Genomic DNA, 16435 nt, shown 5'->3' with positions numbered 1-16435 from the left:
ATTTGCCACTAATTCAACCATGAATAATTTAATTTACCTTACCCAGTCTTAGAAAACAAAATCATATTTGCTTTTGGGTTAAGTTATTTGACATTTTTTGCATTTTATTTGAGCTGTATGTTTCGTATCAATTCAATTTATTTTATTTAACTACGTAATTTTCCCCTAACTAGAGAGTAGTGAAACACAATAACTTCCATCATATCATATCACGTGCACCTGATTAAGTTGTGTACATCCTTTTGTTTGTGAGGAAGATCATCTGAATCAAAGGTGTTCATCCAAGAGAATGAGCTAAAATATATTTTCATGAAATTGAACAATATTGCAGATCAGCTAGCCAAATAGAGTTATAGTTTGGACCTTGGTTCGTACATTTTTTAGCTCCCTCCCCAATAGCTTATGTAGTATTTAACGGATGGTCTTGCAAAAGTCCATATGGATCGCTTTATTGTTATTAATGATATGGCTTAAGTTTGGTATGGATGTCTTCGCCCCCTCCGTTCACCAAAAAAAAGTAAGTACAGTGTGCTAGAAGAACTAAAATACAGAAGAGAAGTGTAAGTGTTTTAACGTGTCTCACTTGTTGAGTTTTGTAAAAGTCATTGACCCTCCACCAAAATCCAAAATCCAAAATCCCCCGGGTCCCTTTTTTCTCAGAATTTGCCTTTAAATTTGGACAAAGGACCCATTTATAAAGGCATTTCCTTTGTCCGTCCCAGTTAGGTTGGACTCACTTATTACCATCTCCAAAACCCTCTGATCACAGTTCACCACTGGATTTTCTCCACCTTGCTCTTTGCCAACCGCCCCTCGCAATCCCATTTTCTCTGGCTTTTTCCACATTTGATAAAAGACTCTTGCATTTCTGCTGTATTTAGGCTCCCCCTGTTCTGTTTCCGTGTTCTGTATCCGTTGGTTAGAGTCAAACAACCCACCATCGAATCGAAATGGCCTCAGAGAAGAGCTCCTCCGTGCTCCAAGTCACTTCTTCAGGCGGTACACGGCGGATGATGACTCCGTTGACCGCTCAAGTTGCTCTCAGAATCACAGCCATATTCTTCACACTCATCGCCATCTCCGTTACAGTCACCAACGGCCAATCCGTCGTCGTGTTCGGACTCGAGTTCAAAGCTCACTACTCCTACTCAACTGCCTTCAGGTACACTCCCAGATCCAAAAAACAAATCAAAGATCCAATTTTTTACAACAGATATGATCATTTTTATTTATTTATTAACTTCCTTTTGGGTGTCTCTGTTGTCACAGGTTCTTGGTTGGTGCTAATGTTGTGGTGTGTACCTTCTCAGTGCTCTCATTGATCTTTGTATCCTTCTTAAGCCGTCCAGCATATCAACACCTCAAAAACTACTTCTTTCTCTTCTTGCACGACACGGTTAGCAAATTGCGTCCCTCGACTTTTTTTTGCAGTTCCAACAACAGTTCCCGTTATAAATTGTAACGTTAATTAATTGTAATTTGTATCGCAGGCGTTGATGGTGCTAATGATATCCGGATGCGCAGCGGCGACGGCAATCGGGTACGTGGGGAAGTATGGAGAGAAGAAAATGACTTGGCAGCCAACGTGCGGTTATGTGAAGGAGTTCTGCAACAAAATGACCGTCTCTCTTGTGTTTTCTTACTTGGCTTTCTCTGCCTACTTGCTTCTCACTCTCATGGGTGCTCACAATCTCATGCCTCGCCCTACTGAATGAACTCGCCAATACAATTTACAAGAGATGTATCCCATCCATCATCCGAAAACGACATCGAAAATATCACAGTTGATCAATTTGCTATGTCTTGTTAATTAGCATTTGGGACCTTTGCAAACTTGTGCTGCATGTACATATGGTTTCTTAACGGTTTAGTTTACATATTACCCCTGTAGAAATTATGGCTACTTAATCGTATTTATTTGTACTTACTGTCTCCTTGATGGTTGAGGAACTTGTGGCTTCTTTGGATTAGGAAATGTTGCACAAACTATTTGCCTATTTGGAGCTTTCTTGCCTTTCTTCTCCTAACGAGAAAAACTTACCTGTAACCGGAACGCAGCAATAAGAATGCCCCACAATGACGTCCTGTTGTAGGTAGGTTCGTCTTGTTTCCTTCCAAGTTTGAAGGGAGGACATTTATTTGGGTCGTTGACAACTTAAGAAAATAAGTTGGGGCAGTATTTAATTCCCTAGCCACGTCGATTGCAATTAGGTAACTTGTCAGTGTAACAAAAAAGGACATGCCATTTAATTCAACAAGCTTGTCACTAACAGATGACCCCTTTGTATGTTTAAGTCACTAATAACATGATTAATACTGGACTAAAAGGATCACTCTGGAGTCTCTGTCTCGTCTTCGCTGTCTTTTGGGTGCGCTTTCAAGGTCTGGCCTTCAGCTTACCACTTTTCGGAATCCCAGGCCGGGTCGATATCGGGTAGATGATAGTCATCAGGTCTTAATGACAGTTGAAATTCTGGCAGGTCAGGCAATGTTTGTAGAACCCTGCATCCGCACTAAGGTTAATTAGATGTTTTGGGGACTTAGATAATAGAGGAAGATACAGAAAATAATGGCCCCTTACTTTTCTTGTTCTAAAAGGTAGCCATACATCTGGGATTTCCTTGTTGCAACTTCAGGAATTTTCTGATGCAAATGCCTCATAGCTCCCCAGAGTGGAGGAGCCCTGAATTTAGAAACAAATAAAATAAATAAATCAAGAACATCAAGGCAATTAAAACTTATGAAAAAGGAACAAGAATGGTCAATAATATCCACCTGGTAACTGGAGCTGCAAGGCAAAAGGTTAAGCAAGCCTTCCTGCTCTCTGATAGAAGTTCTTCCGCCGCAAGAAAACAACATGCAGCGCTAACGTGGCAGGACGGTTCATTGCCCATGTCAAGGATCAGACCGTGATAGTAATACGATGCAGCCTGCACAGACATTTACATATGATATACATACATATTGATTGTATATATGCAGAAAGGGGAACAATTTCATATCAATATCGACTTAAAACCTTTGACTCGGGAAATTTCCAATTGAGGAACCAGATATGCTTCTTCTCACACCAGTTATTCATGTCACATCCTGACAAGCAGTGATAGGCCTGATCTCGAAAAACAGAACAAACACAGTATACAGAAACTTAGCATATAATTGCAGACGTTTAAGTAAATCCGAAAGAAGCATAAGCTGTATGTTTGAATTGAACTAATGAATGATTACAGCATAAATACAAACCTGACTAAAATAGGTCAACTGTTCACATGCCAATCTCCTTTTAACTGATAGTGTGGCCTTCTGACATTCAACAGCTAAGCCAAGCTGGATTTCTGTTCCCTGCATTTTTCATTAAGATCAGTAAATCTGTAAATTTACCTCTCAGTCTTATTAGCAGCAATTACTGTCTTAGTTAACTTAAGACTAATCTAATTCATGTTTCTCCACTCCAAATCAATATCTATACTCAATCACAGCCTCACAACATCTCCTTCCTTCATTCTCTATCTTTTCTCAGATCTGACTTCCTTTTATATTGATTGGCACAAAAATATTGGGGGCCCTCTATTAGTTTATATTTACTTTTCTATTTTTTTCGACTTAAAAAATAAGTAAAAATAAAGAAAACTAATGAAAATGGCTTGAAAGTTTTGAGTTTTAATGATAAGGACAAAATAAAGAGTAAAGTGAATAGTAGCAGAATTGACTTTTTAGTGTAAAAATGTGGTTTTTCGTTAAAGTAAACAATACCGGGTGCTTTTCGTTAAAGTTCCCAAAAAATAATAGATGGTAAGAGCATATCCAAAGGTCTTGCAACATTTTTCTTTAACTCTCACACATAATATTTCCTGAAACAATAAATTTCAATTTTTTCACAAAAACTGTGAGTTATAACCTGCGTTTTGGAATAGATTTTAAGAATTTTTACAAGATTTATTATAAGTCAAAATTTGAGTCATTCTCGTCGCATGTTTCATAAAATTAATTTTAGGACATTCCGAACCATTTTTAAACATAAAAACATTTTTTTGGGTTTTTATTACAAATAATCTCTGAAATTGACATACTCCATCAAGATGGTCCCTGAAATTGAAAATCAATCAATGTAGTCCCTAAAAATACATGTTGCGAATCAATGTGGTCATTCTTTTACAATTCCATCAAAAGTTCAGTTATGTGCTGACGTGGCACATAACTGGGTCCCATAAATTTAATAAAATATTATGATTAAAAGTATTTAAATAATAAAAAATATTTTTAATTTTTATAATTAAAAAAAGAAGAAGATGACTGTTCATCGTCTTCTTCCCTTCCGGCCCACCCGAGTCTACATAAACCGAGTCGCCTTTGGACGGCCAATCCGTTTCCAACAAGACCATGTTAATGTCAACGTCGACAGTCTGGGCGTGGAAGAGGTTGAAGTAACGGAGGTCATTGCCGGTGTCGAAGACTCTGAGGTTTTCGCGGAATAGGCCGTAGTCCAACAAGAAGATGAATAGGAAATTTGCTAAGCGTTGAGGGCAATGGGGGAGCAGACTTGATGGAGGACTCGAGCTTGAAGTGGACGAGGGCAGCGTGGATGTTATTCATGGGGAGATGAGGAACTTGGTGGTATGTGGGTGTCGAAGAAGACCATGTTGCCGACGCCGATGGCTTCGATCTGGAGGTTGGGGACCTGGAGTGGTAGTCATCTTTTTTTTCCTTTTTAATTTTTGAGTTTTAAATTAAAAAATAAAAATAAAAACTTGTTTTTTTATTATTTAAATGTTTTTAACTTAAATGACAATATTTAATTAAACTCGTGGAATCCATTTATGTGCCACATCAGCACATAATAGAATTTTTTACGGAATTTTGATGGAAATATCACATTGATTTGCGACATTCATTTTCAATGACTACATTGATCAATTTTCAATTTCAGATGTCATCTTGATGGAGTGGGTCAATTTTAGGGACCATTTGTGATAAAAACCCTTGGGGGGTTCTTCTATTGGTTTATATTTATTTTTCTTTTTTTCAACTTCAAAAGTGAGTAAAAAATTATTTTGGTACCTAATAGATAGTAGGATCGCATAAAGGTCTTACAACATTTTCCTTAACTCCTATGTAAAATGTTCCTTAAAACTATAAATTTCAATATTTCACAAAAACTGTGAGTTATAACCCACATTTTCTTATCGATTTTGAGAATTTTTACAAGATTTATTATAAGCCAGAATTTGAGTCATTTTCGTCACACCCCATGTTTTCTAAATTAATTTTAGGACATACCAAACATTTTTACGCATAAAAACTCTATTGATTTATTATTATTTTTCTATTTTCAACTTTAAAATGTGTTAAAAAATAGTTTCGGGACTTAATATAGAGTAGGATCACATCTAAATGTCTTGCAACATTTTCCTTATCTCCTACGCAAAATATTTCCCAAAACTAGAAATTTCAATTTTTTCACAAACAATGTGAATTATAACCCACGTTATCTGATTGATTTTGAGAATTTTTACAAGAATCATTATAAGTTAAAAATCTGAGTCATTATAGTCACACCTTATGTTTACTAAAATTAATTTTAGGACATTCCATACATTTTGGATGCATCAAAATGTATTTGGGGGACCCTCTATTGGTTTATACTTATTTTTCTATTTTTCAACTTTAAAATCAGTAAAAAATAATTTTGGGACCTAATAGATGGTAGGATCACATCCAAAGATCTTGCAACATTTTCCTTAATTCTTATGGATTTTCAATTTTTTCACAAAAACTGTGAGTTATAACCCACATAATCTAATTGATTTTGAATTTTTTTACAAATAAGCGGAAACTCGAGTCCATCTCGTCGCACCACATGTTTCTTAAAATTAATTTTAAGACATTCTGAACATTTTTTGAAACATAAAAATATATTTTGGGGGGGGGGGGGCTCTATTAGTTTATATTTATTTTTCTCCTTTTCAACTTTAAAAATCATTAAAAATAGTTTCGGGAATTAATAGATGGTAGGATCTCATCTAAAGATCTTGCAACATTTTTCTTAACTCCTTAGCAAACTATTTCCTAAAACTATAAATTTGAATTTTTTTTCACAAAAACTATGAGTTCCCACGTTTTCTTATCGATTTTGAGAATTTTTATAAGATTCATTATAAGCCAAAATTTGAGTCATTCTTGTTGCATCACATGTTTTCTAAAATTAATTTTAGGACCTTCCAAACATTTTTTATGCAAAAAATATATTTGGGGGGCCCTAAATTGGTTTATATTTATTTTTCTATTTTTCAACTTTAAAAATAAGTAAAAAATAATTTCGGGACCTAATAGATGGTATGATAACATCCAAAGGTCTTGCAACATTTTCCTAAACTCCTACACAAAATATTTCGTAAGACTATAAATTTCAATTTTTTTTCACAGAAACTATGAGTTCCCATGTTATCTTATCGATTTTGAGAATTTTTACAAGATTCATTATAAGCCAAAATTTAACTCATTCTCGTCACACCCCATGTTTACTAAAATTAATATTAGGACATTTCTTACATTTTCGACGGATAAAAATGTATTTGGGGGGCACTCTATTGGTTTATTATCATTTTTCTATTTTTCAACTTTATAAACGTGTCAAAAAAAAAAAAAAAGTTTTGGGACCTAATAGATGGTAGGATCACATCCAAAGGTTTTGCAACATTTTCCTTAACTCCTACACATAATATTTCCTAAAACTATAAATTTCAATTTTTTCACAGAAACTATGATTTGCAACCCACGTTTTCTTATTGATTTTGAGAATTTTTACAAGATTCATTATAAGCCAAAATTTGAGTCATTCTCTTTGCACCCCATGTTTACTAAAATTAATTTTAGGATATTCCGTACATTTTCGACACATAAAAATGTATTTGGGGGTGCCCTCTATTGGTTTATTATTAGTTTTCTATTTTTCAACTTAAAAGTGAGTTAAAAATAGTTTGTGGACATAATAGATGGTAGGATCACATCCAAGGTCTTGCAACATTTTCCTTAACTCCTATGCAAAATATTTCCTAGAACTATAAATTTCAATTTTTTTTCACAAAAACTATGAGTTATAACCTACGTTTTTTTATTGATTTTGAGAATGTTTAAAAGATTCATTATAAGCCAAAATTGGAATCATTCTTGTTGCACCCCATGCTTCCTAAAATTAATTTTAGGAATCTTCAAACATTTGACACATAAAAATATATTTGGGGGGCCTTCTATTGGTTTATTTATTATTTTTTCTATTTTTAATTTTAAACATATGTAAAAAATAATTTATGGGCCTAATAGATGGTAGTATCACATCCAAAGATCTTGCAACATTTTCCCTAACTCTCACACAAAATATTTCTTAAAACTATAAATTTCAATTTTTTCACAAAACACCGATGTTTTCAAATCAATTTTTAGAATTTTTGCAAGATTCATTATAAGCCAAAATTCGAGTAATTCTGTAACAACCTGACACATCTCGACCGAGATCAAGGCATGATGGCCGTCACGTGAGAGTGACGTAGCCATGTGCACAGTGCGGAAGCAATAAAGATAAGAAATATACGAATAATTGAAAACCAACTTACTAGAGTGCACTACTAAACAGAAAGTGATAGAAGTTAGTTCCAACAGTAAACACTCCTAATCAGAGCATAAAAGTCTAGGTGCAGTCCAGTAGGACAAATACTAATTATACAGTACCAGGAATGTCCTACTATTATTTGGATAAGTCAGAACTGCCGACATCCTCAAGCCACCAACAACAAGCTTACTTAAAACCTGGAGGGGTGCAAAACAGAAAACGTGAGTGGGCAAAAACAAATGTTTTACAAAATCATTTCATTTATCAACATACTAACCTTTCGCTGTAAAACATGTAAGATTTTCCCAGAATTAAGATATAAGCACATATACATATATATATATATATATATATATATATATATATATATATATATATCTGAAATAATAACAATTCAATTCATGCTCACATAATCATATTCATATGTATGCCATGCCAAAATATAACAAAGTAAACAATCCAGGTAAGAATGATTTCATGGAAATATGATATGTTAGCCGGAACCCCTGAGGTGGTTTGTACGGCTGAATTCATAGCTCAAAAGTCAATCTAGCCGAAGTCATTACAATGACTTATACGGCAATATACTGCACATAAGTCAGAACCACTAAAACAAAGGTTTGTACGACAATATTGGGTGAAATATAATTATGCTCAATTCTATTCTCTCATAATAGCCAAGCGATAAAATTGGGTGAAATATAAGTCGGAACCACTACAGTGGTTCCGACTCGTGTGCAGGCGTAGTGCCGTATAGGTCACTTGAGGTGACTCCGGCTAGAGTGAGATATGAGCTATGGACTTAGCCGTACAGGCCACAAGAGGTGGATCTGGCTGACATATCATTTGCATATGCGATGAGATACGAATATGTCGTATAGGTCACTATAGGTGACTCCGACTTATATGCTAGCAATGATTAATGAGATATATGAGGAGATATGGATAAGTCGTATAGGTCACTAGAGGTGACTCCGACTTATAAGCTAGCATATGTGATGAATATGTGATAAGCTAGTATATGTGATGAATATGTAATGAGCTAGCATATGTGATGAATATGTGATGAGCTAGCATATGTGATGAATATGTGATAAACTAGCATATGTGATGAAATATGTGATGAACTAGTATATGTGATGAGATATGGGTAAGTCGTACAGGTCACCATAGGTGACTCCGACTTGTGTACTAGTATGAGTTATTAATCACATGATTATTTGATATCGCTGACGAGATGCTGTATTGTGATATATTTATGATATTTTCTGGAAATTATACAGGTGTTGTAGCGATGGGTTATAATGTTTTATATGGGTTCTATTAAAATTTTATTTACAGGGTTGTGAACACGGAAAATTCCTGAAACGAAAGAGACAAGAACAACGTGCACAAAATAATATTTGTATTTGATGATTTTGGGTTACAATCTCTCTTAAATTTGATCCTCTGATTCAATCTCCGTAAGGTATTGATTTGTGGATATTTCGTTGATCAAAGGGTCGTCGAGGCTTGATCTTGGATGAACTGTTGGAAGTTTCTTCAAGGGGCCGTGGGCTTGATCTTTGAAGATGGATTTGAGCGGATCTTCAAGGAGCCGTTGGGGCTTGATCTTGAGGATGAGTGTTTCTTCAAGGGCCGTTGAGGCTTAATCTTGAATAACGGTGATGAACGGGTCTTCAAGGGCTTTTGGGCTTGATCTTGAAGAACAGTGATGAACGGATCTTCAAGGGCTTTTGGGCTTGATCTTGAAGAACGGTGGCTTGTTGATCCAAGGGGCGTCGGGGCTTGATCTTGGAAGAACGATGAACGAAGAACGAAGAACACTTTCCTCAAGGGCCGTCGGGGCTTGATCTTGAAGGAAGATTTGATGAAGAACGAAAAGGGCTTTCTTGATCCTTCGGGATTTGCTTGAGAGCTTCGGAGTTTCAGAGCTTCAGAGCTTCAAGGTGTAATATGAATTCCTCCCCTCAAATGAATGAATTAGCCTTATATTTATAGAAATTTCCAAGGCCTAATTTTGAATATAATATTCCAGATGAAATAAGTCGTTTCTGCCAAGTGTTGACACGTGTCCTGTTTGATGACTTTTCCAACTTATTTCGATTTTTTGTTTAGACACACACTACGTGTAAAATTTATGTAATGCATGAGCGTTGAAACTTTGATTTATCGGTCAACATTTATTTACCGAAATTTCGATGTCTACAAGGGCCACTCACATTTGTCTTGTCTTCACCCTCCAAGTCTTATTAGCTGAGTTTTCTTATCGTCGAAGATTCGTGGCGATTCTTAGTATTGGAGATTATTTCGAGGGTACGATTCTTAATTCACTCTTTTGTACTTGCTTATGCTATAACGTCACGTGTAAAGTGGGTTCATTCCCGCTCACCGGTGCACTCTAGTATTTAGGCACTCTTAAGTTTAAATTTATTCACATTTTTCCACATCATCACACTTTATGGCTTCGTCACCTTTCAGGTGTCGGCCAACATAGCTCGATTCGGAGTCCTAGTGGACATTCCGGGTAGGGGTGTGTCAATTTCTCTTTGCACCATATTTTTTAAAATTAATTTGGGACATTATCCAATATTTTTCAACACAAAGAAAATATTTAGTTGCCCCAATATTATTTTATATTATTTTTCTCTTTTTCAACTTCAAAAGTCAATAAAAACATAGTCTCATGGCCTAATAAATGATAGGATCACATCCAAAGATCTTGAAACATTTTCCTTAGCTACCTCATAAAATATTTCCTAAAACTAAAAATTTCAACTTTTTCACAAAAACTGTGAGTTATAACCTACGTTTTCAAATCAATTTTGGGAATTTTTACAAAATTCATGATAAGCCTAAAATCGAGTCGTTCTTGTCGCACGACATACTTCTTAAAATTAATTTAGGACATCCCGAAAAATTTCAACACACAAAATATATTTGGGGGCCCTCTATTAGTGTATATTATTTTTTTATTTTTCAACTTTAAAAATCAATAAAAAATAGTTATGTGACTTAATAAATGGTAGGATTACATCCAAATGTCTTGTAACATTTCATTGAGCTCCCACGCAAAATATTTCCAAAAACTAAAAATGTTAACTATGTCACAAAATTTGTGTGTTACAACCCATGTTTTCAAAACGATTTTGGAAAATTTTCCAAAATTTATTAATTATAAGTCAATATTTGAGTCATTCTCGTCTCCCCAAATGTTTCCTAAAATTAATATTAGGACATTCCCAATATTTTCGACACCTACAAATATTTTTGAGGGCCGCGCTATTAGTTTAGTTTACCTTTTCAATTATCAACTTTAAAAATCAATAAAAATAATTTCGAGACTTAAGAAATGGTAGGATCACATTCAAAGGTCTTACAACATCAAAATTCGAGACTTAAAAAATCAACAAGATTCATTATAAGTCAAAATTCGAGTCATTCTCAAACACCACATATTTCTTAATATTAGTTTAGGACTTTACAAAGATTTTTGACACATAAAAAATTATTTTTGAGGGCCCCACTATTAGTTTATATATTTTTTTTCCAACTTTGAAAACCAATAAAAAAAAAGTTCGGGACCTAATAAATGGTAGGATCACATCTAAAGGTCTTACAACATTTTCCTTAGCTCTTGCAAAACATTTCCTAAAACTAAAAGTTTCAAAATTTTCACAAAAACTGAGTTATAATCCACGTTTTCAAATCTATTTTGATCTTGGCCTCGCCAATTTGTGAGACATGCAAGATTGCACACAATCGGTTGTATGCAAGATCGCCCTTACATATCTCAAACTAAAAGAAAATTAAAGACCACATATAAATAGAAGTATGAGGAGAAAAAATTAGTGTTGGAAATCATTTTTTTAAAACCATAAGTTGATGAGATTGAGCTAGAGTTAACTGGATAGGATCCCATCCGGATTCTATTTGTGAGGATTCCGGAGATTACTACATTGTGTCCGTTCATCTGTCATCTTGCGGCCAAAAATCATTTTGAGTTTTTTTTTTAATTTAAAATTAAACACAAACAATACCTGACGAAAATTGACCACACGATGAAGTTGTTTGGATCAAAACTTGAACTTTGGGCTCAGGAAAGGGGCTGGCCCAAGAGGATGCCTAAAAGAAGAATCGGCCTAAGCCCAGCCAAAGCCCAGAAAGCAGAAAAATGGCTTTTCTGACTTGGTGCAGCTCATGAAGACCACTTGCTCACCTACCCAAAGGCCAAGTGGTATAGACTGACCAGCTATACAGCCCATAAAGTACTTTATAATGGTAGAACAAGTAAAAAAGTTGATGAGTCACTGCCTCTCAAGTTGCATTTGGGCAAGGCTGCTGCTACAAGAGGCCAAACTGAGTTGTCTATAAAAGAAGAAAGAGAAATCAGGATTAAAGACACCCAAACAAACAAACAAATGCAAGCACAAACTCTGCTCAAAACCAAATTTGCCTTCAAAACGAAGCTGTAGTCAGCCCAAGCCTTCATCCCTCTCGAGACAAGCCTTCACTCAAACCCTTGTAATAGCTCTGCTACCCTGTTCAACCTTGCTGTAGTATCGATTTCTCTTTGTAAACTCCTCTCCTTACCTCTCCCTAAAAGCTCTCAGACCCTTGATAAGCCACAAAGATAGGAACCTGCAAGACGACCAGGCTTGCCCGACAAGCCGTGCCTGACGAGTCTTGCCCAATAAGCCTTGCCCGACAAAGCCCGACAGTGAAGCAGAAGCCCGACAGCAGCCCTCAACCGGCATCAACCTCCCAGGGAGCTGTGCGCTCGTCGGCCAGGAAACGTCCCCGACGAAAATTCCTGACGCGAACATAGTTTTGGCACGCTCGATGGGATACATTTGATCAGAAGATATATGTCAAAATGCCAGAAGATTTGAAAACCACGTTGCTACAGATGTTGCAAAGATTGGAGAAAGCCTCCACAGGCTCCAGAAAAGAAACAGACTTGGTTTCTCCCGAGGGAAAGAGACTTAAAACCAGCCAGCCAGAAGAGTTGGTGGTGGACAAACCTGCAGTTCCCTTCTCAGAGGCCCCTATAAATATGATCAGTATGGCATGGGCTGAGAAGGGAAAAGAAAAAATCACAAGGGAAGTGGAGGAAGGAAGACTGGCTAAAAAACCTACAGGAAGGGTAATCAAATCGCCCGAATATCCAAAAGCAGCCATAATCAAGGGGATGGTTATGTGTAGTAAGTGCCAATGCGAGTGTGAGCTCGAAATTCCCCCAGCTGGAATCCTCATTGATCATGAACTAATCAGGAGGAAAGAAGAAGATGAAAGGAGAGAAGCCCACGAAAAGATCAAGCAGGCTACAAGAAAAGACAATTCCCGAAGCGTTTTTCAACGATTAGGAGGTGATTCCCAACCCAAAGCTTTATCAGAAGTATTCTGAAACCATGAAGCTTCTGAAGAGGCAGAAGATATGGAGGCCAAAACACGGAGGGATGCAGATCATCCTCAATATGGCCATATAGGGAAGGAAATCAAGAGGATTGATGGGATAACAAATCTTGTCAGAAAAGGAAATCCTACCCACCTCGGGTGAAAATGGTACGTAGTTGGAAAGAATTAACAGCCTACCAAACAAATGGGAGCCTCCATGGTCAGAAAAGTTCAAAGGCAGCACAAAGCCTACATGAATTCCCTGAAGACCCCCGCAACATCTGAAGCCTCCTAAAATCAAAAATTGGAGAAGACATCATCTGGGGGAAGTAGTCAGCTCCGCTGGAGAAGAAAGAAAGAGGTGGAAAAGGCCAGTAGCAAGACAGAAGGCGAGGGGAATCACGTGCCGCAGAACCAACACCCTGGGAAGTATAGGATCTTGAGGCGGGCTCAAGAAGATCTAATAATGGTACCAACTCCCGGATGGAAGCCGGATGTAACTGTTTTGTCTGAAAGGAGACCGCCTTCTCTGCCATTGGTAGATCCTTTTGGTGAAATTCCAAAGCAAACGCTGTATGCCGGCATGGATCAACAAGAAAGGACATTGGAACCACTACTTCCAGCAGATGCGATGGCTTGGTTAGATGAATTCATGGACCAGATTGGGGGCAAGAAAGAAGATCTGCCCGAGCCTAGTAATTTTCATATCAACATGGCGTATGTATTATCCGCCATGTTTGGTGCCAGACCTGATCAGCCCGCTACTATGGAGGGTGATTACTTGACAACTGAGCCAATGATGACACATGTCAATATGGAGGTAGTCGAAGAAGGAGAGTCGGGCAAGGCTGAATCCGCTGAAGCGTCCAAAGATGGTCCTTTCAGGATTTATACAGACGAAATGGTGTTTAGCCGCTCGAACATCTCGTTGGCCAATCATCTGAAGCCCATATATGTTGTTGCTCATTTGGAAGGGGTGCCATTCAAAAGAATTTTAATTGATGGGGGGGCAGCTGTTAATGTGTTACCATCCAAGCAAATGAGGAAAATGGGAAGAGGCACGGAGGATCTTATTCCTACAGACCTCACGGTCTCTAGCTTCTCGGGCGCTATCACCAAAACTCATGAGATATTGCCTTTAGAAGTGGATTTGGGATCTAAACAGATCATGTTGGCATTCTTTGTGGTGGACTGCACCTCCACTTATGGAGCCTTACTCGGAAGAGATTGGATCCATCAAAGTCTAGCCATACCCTCAACTCTTCATCAACAAGTGGCTGTTTATCATGAAGCGGGCACAGAAGGACCAGGCTTTTGCGAGATGGTAGAGGCCGAATTACGGCCATTTCTCCCCACAGCTAATGTTGCGGAAGCAAGTTTCTACAACCCCAACGTAGGAATCTTGAAGTGTTCAGGAGCTGATGAGAACAGCCGCCCTACCAAGGTGATGGCCCAAAAGCTTTTGGAACAAGGAATGCTCTTTACTAGAAAAGAGTGGGATAGACCTTGTATCCTCCCAAATCCCCTACACCATCAATGACTGAACAAAAGAAGAAAGATCAGGTAATGGCAGTCAGATCCCTGATTAAAAGACTGTTGGTATATGGGAAGGGAATAAGGCAAGAAAGGGAGCTCTTGGACAAAGAAGAGCAGGAATGGCAGATGGGAACTTCAACCAGCCAGCATGAAAGCAAGGAAGAATCTTGCAGAGAAGAATTGGAAAAGGCCATTCAAATGGCTGAGTGCATTTATGACCTAGATGGGCCAGACGACTTGCCCGAGAGCCCGGAGCTAGTCAAATTTTTGTGTGTAGAACCAGATAAGCCACCACCAGAAGTCCAAGATCCTCTGGAAGTTATTGATCTAGGGACAGAGGAGGATCCAAGACCAATACAAATTAGTGGTTTATTGGGGGTTGATGATCGGGCAAAGATTATCTGCCTTTTGCAAGAATTCAAAGACTGTTTTGCTTGGCATTATACTGAGATGCCAGGTTTAGATTCAGCCTTGGTGGAACATAGAATGAACCTGTTAAGCAAGCACCACGAAGGATGTCAAAGGAGATAGAAGAAAAGGTCAAAGAAGAGATTGAAAGGCTAGTAAAAGCTGGCTTTATCAGACCAGCCAAATATGTGGAGTGGTTGGCCAACATTGTACCCGTTTTAAAAGCTATAACAAAAGCAGTACGATGTTGTGTGGATTACAGAAATATTAATAGCGCTACACCAAAAGATGAGTATCCCATGCCCATGGCCGATTTATCCATAGATGCAGTAGCAAAACATAAAGTCTTATCTTTTATGGATGGGAATGCCGGGTATAATCAGATAAAGATGGCTCCAGAAGATATACACAAAACAGCTTTTAGGTGTCCCGGTCATGTGGGGGCATATGAGTATCTGGTCATGCCATTCGGGCTCAAGAATGCTGGTGCAACTTACCAAAGGGCAATGAATGCCATCTTTCACAATCTGATTGGCCAGAGCATGGAGGTATACATCGATAACATAGTGGTGAAGTCTAAGACAGAAGAGCAGCATCTGGAAAACCTCAGGCAAGCATTAGCAAGGATGATGATCCACAAATTAAAGATGAATCCAAAGAAGTGCGCGTTTGGAGTAAGAGCGGGCAACTTCTTGGGATTCCTGGTGCATCAAAGAGGTGTAGAAGTGGACAAGAACAAATCTCGGGCAATAATGGAGTCACCTTCACCCACCAACAAAGTGCAACTCCAGAGGCTAATGGGCAAAATTAACTTCTTGAGGAGATTCATTGCTAATTTAGCAGGTAAGATCCAGCCGCTGACTCATTTACTAAGATTGAAAGATAAAGAAAACTTTGAGTGGGGACCACCACACCAACAGGCCTTTGACAACATCAAGGCCTATTTGACTTCTCCACCAGTGTTGGTGCCACCTCAAAGGGGAAAACCCTTGAAGCTGTATATTTCTGCCTCAGAAAAGTCAATCGGGAGTTTGCTAGCCCAAAATAATGAAGGCGGAAAGGAGCAGGCAGTGTACTACCTCAGTAGAATTCTAACCGAGGTAGAAACAAGATATTCCCCAGTAGAGAGATTATGCTTGGCTCTATATTTCACTGACAGTAAGCTAAGGCATTACATGTTACCTTGTCACGTGCACATCATCGCCAAGACAGATGTGATCAAGTGCATGTTGTCAAAGCCAATGCTAACAAGAATGATTGGGAAATGGATTCTAGCATTATCAGAATTCAGTTTTCAGTATGTACCCCAAAGGGCAGTCAAAGGCCAAGCAATTGCTGACTTCCTGGCCGAGCATCAAGAATCTCAAAGTGAGGTAATCAATATCCCAGGAAGCCTGGAGGTCACTAGCATTTGGATCCCGCCAAGAAAAGATATCTTGGGCAAAGAAGATTGGGTCCAGTAAGAAATAAGAAGAGTGACTGGTCTCT

At 37.8% G+C, this 16435-nt stretch overlaps 2 protein-coding genes across 2 annotated transcripts; one reads left to right on the top strand and one right to left on the bottom strand.

Annotated features, from left to right (window-relative positions):
* Positions 1 to 452: 452 nt before the first annotated feature.
* On the top strand, positions 453 to 1997 carry LOC103442097 (CASP-like protein 1F2). The gene is made up of 3 exons (XM_008380846.4): positions 453 to 1162; positions 1270 to 1396; positions 1491 to 1997. The coding sequence occupies exons 1-3, from the start codon at positions 951 to 953 to the stop codon at positions 1713 to 1715; spliced, it is 564 nt and encodes a 187-aa protein (XP_008379068.1). The 5' UTR covers positions 453 to 950; the 3' UTR covers positions 1716 to 1997.
* Positions 1998 to 2179: 182 nt separating this feature from the next.
* LOC103442098 (uncharacterized) lies at positions 2180 to 3550 on the bottom strand. The gene is made up of 5 exons (XM_008380847.4): positions 3244 to 3550; positions 3020 to 3109; positions 2776 to 2930; positions 2582 to 2683; positions 2180 to 2502 (listed from the first exon to the last, which is right to left on the bottom strand). The coding sequence occupies exons 1-5, from the start codon at positions 3346 to 3348 to the stop codon at positions 2397 to 2399; spliced, it is 558 nt and encodes a 185-aa protein (XP_008379069.3). The 5' UTR covers positions 3349 to 3550; the 3' UTR covers positions 2180 to 2396.
* Positions 3551 to 16435: the final 12885 nt, after the last annotated feature.

The sequence above is a fragment of the Malus domestica genome, chromosome 09, assembly GCF_042453785.1.
Source record: "Malus domestica chromosome 09, GDT2T_hap1".
Taxonomy (NCBI): domain Eukaryota; kingdom Viridiplantae; phylum Streptophyta; class Magnoliopsida; order Rosales; family Rosaceae; genus Malus; species Malus domestica.
Note: the sequence above shows the minus strand (reverse complement) of the source record. Positions and strands in the feature narration are given on the sequence as shown.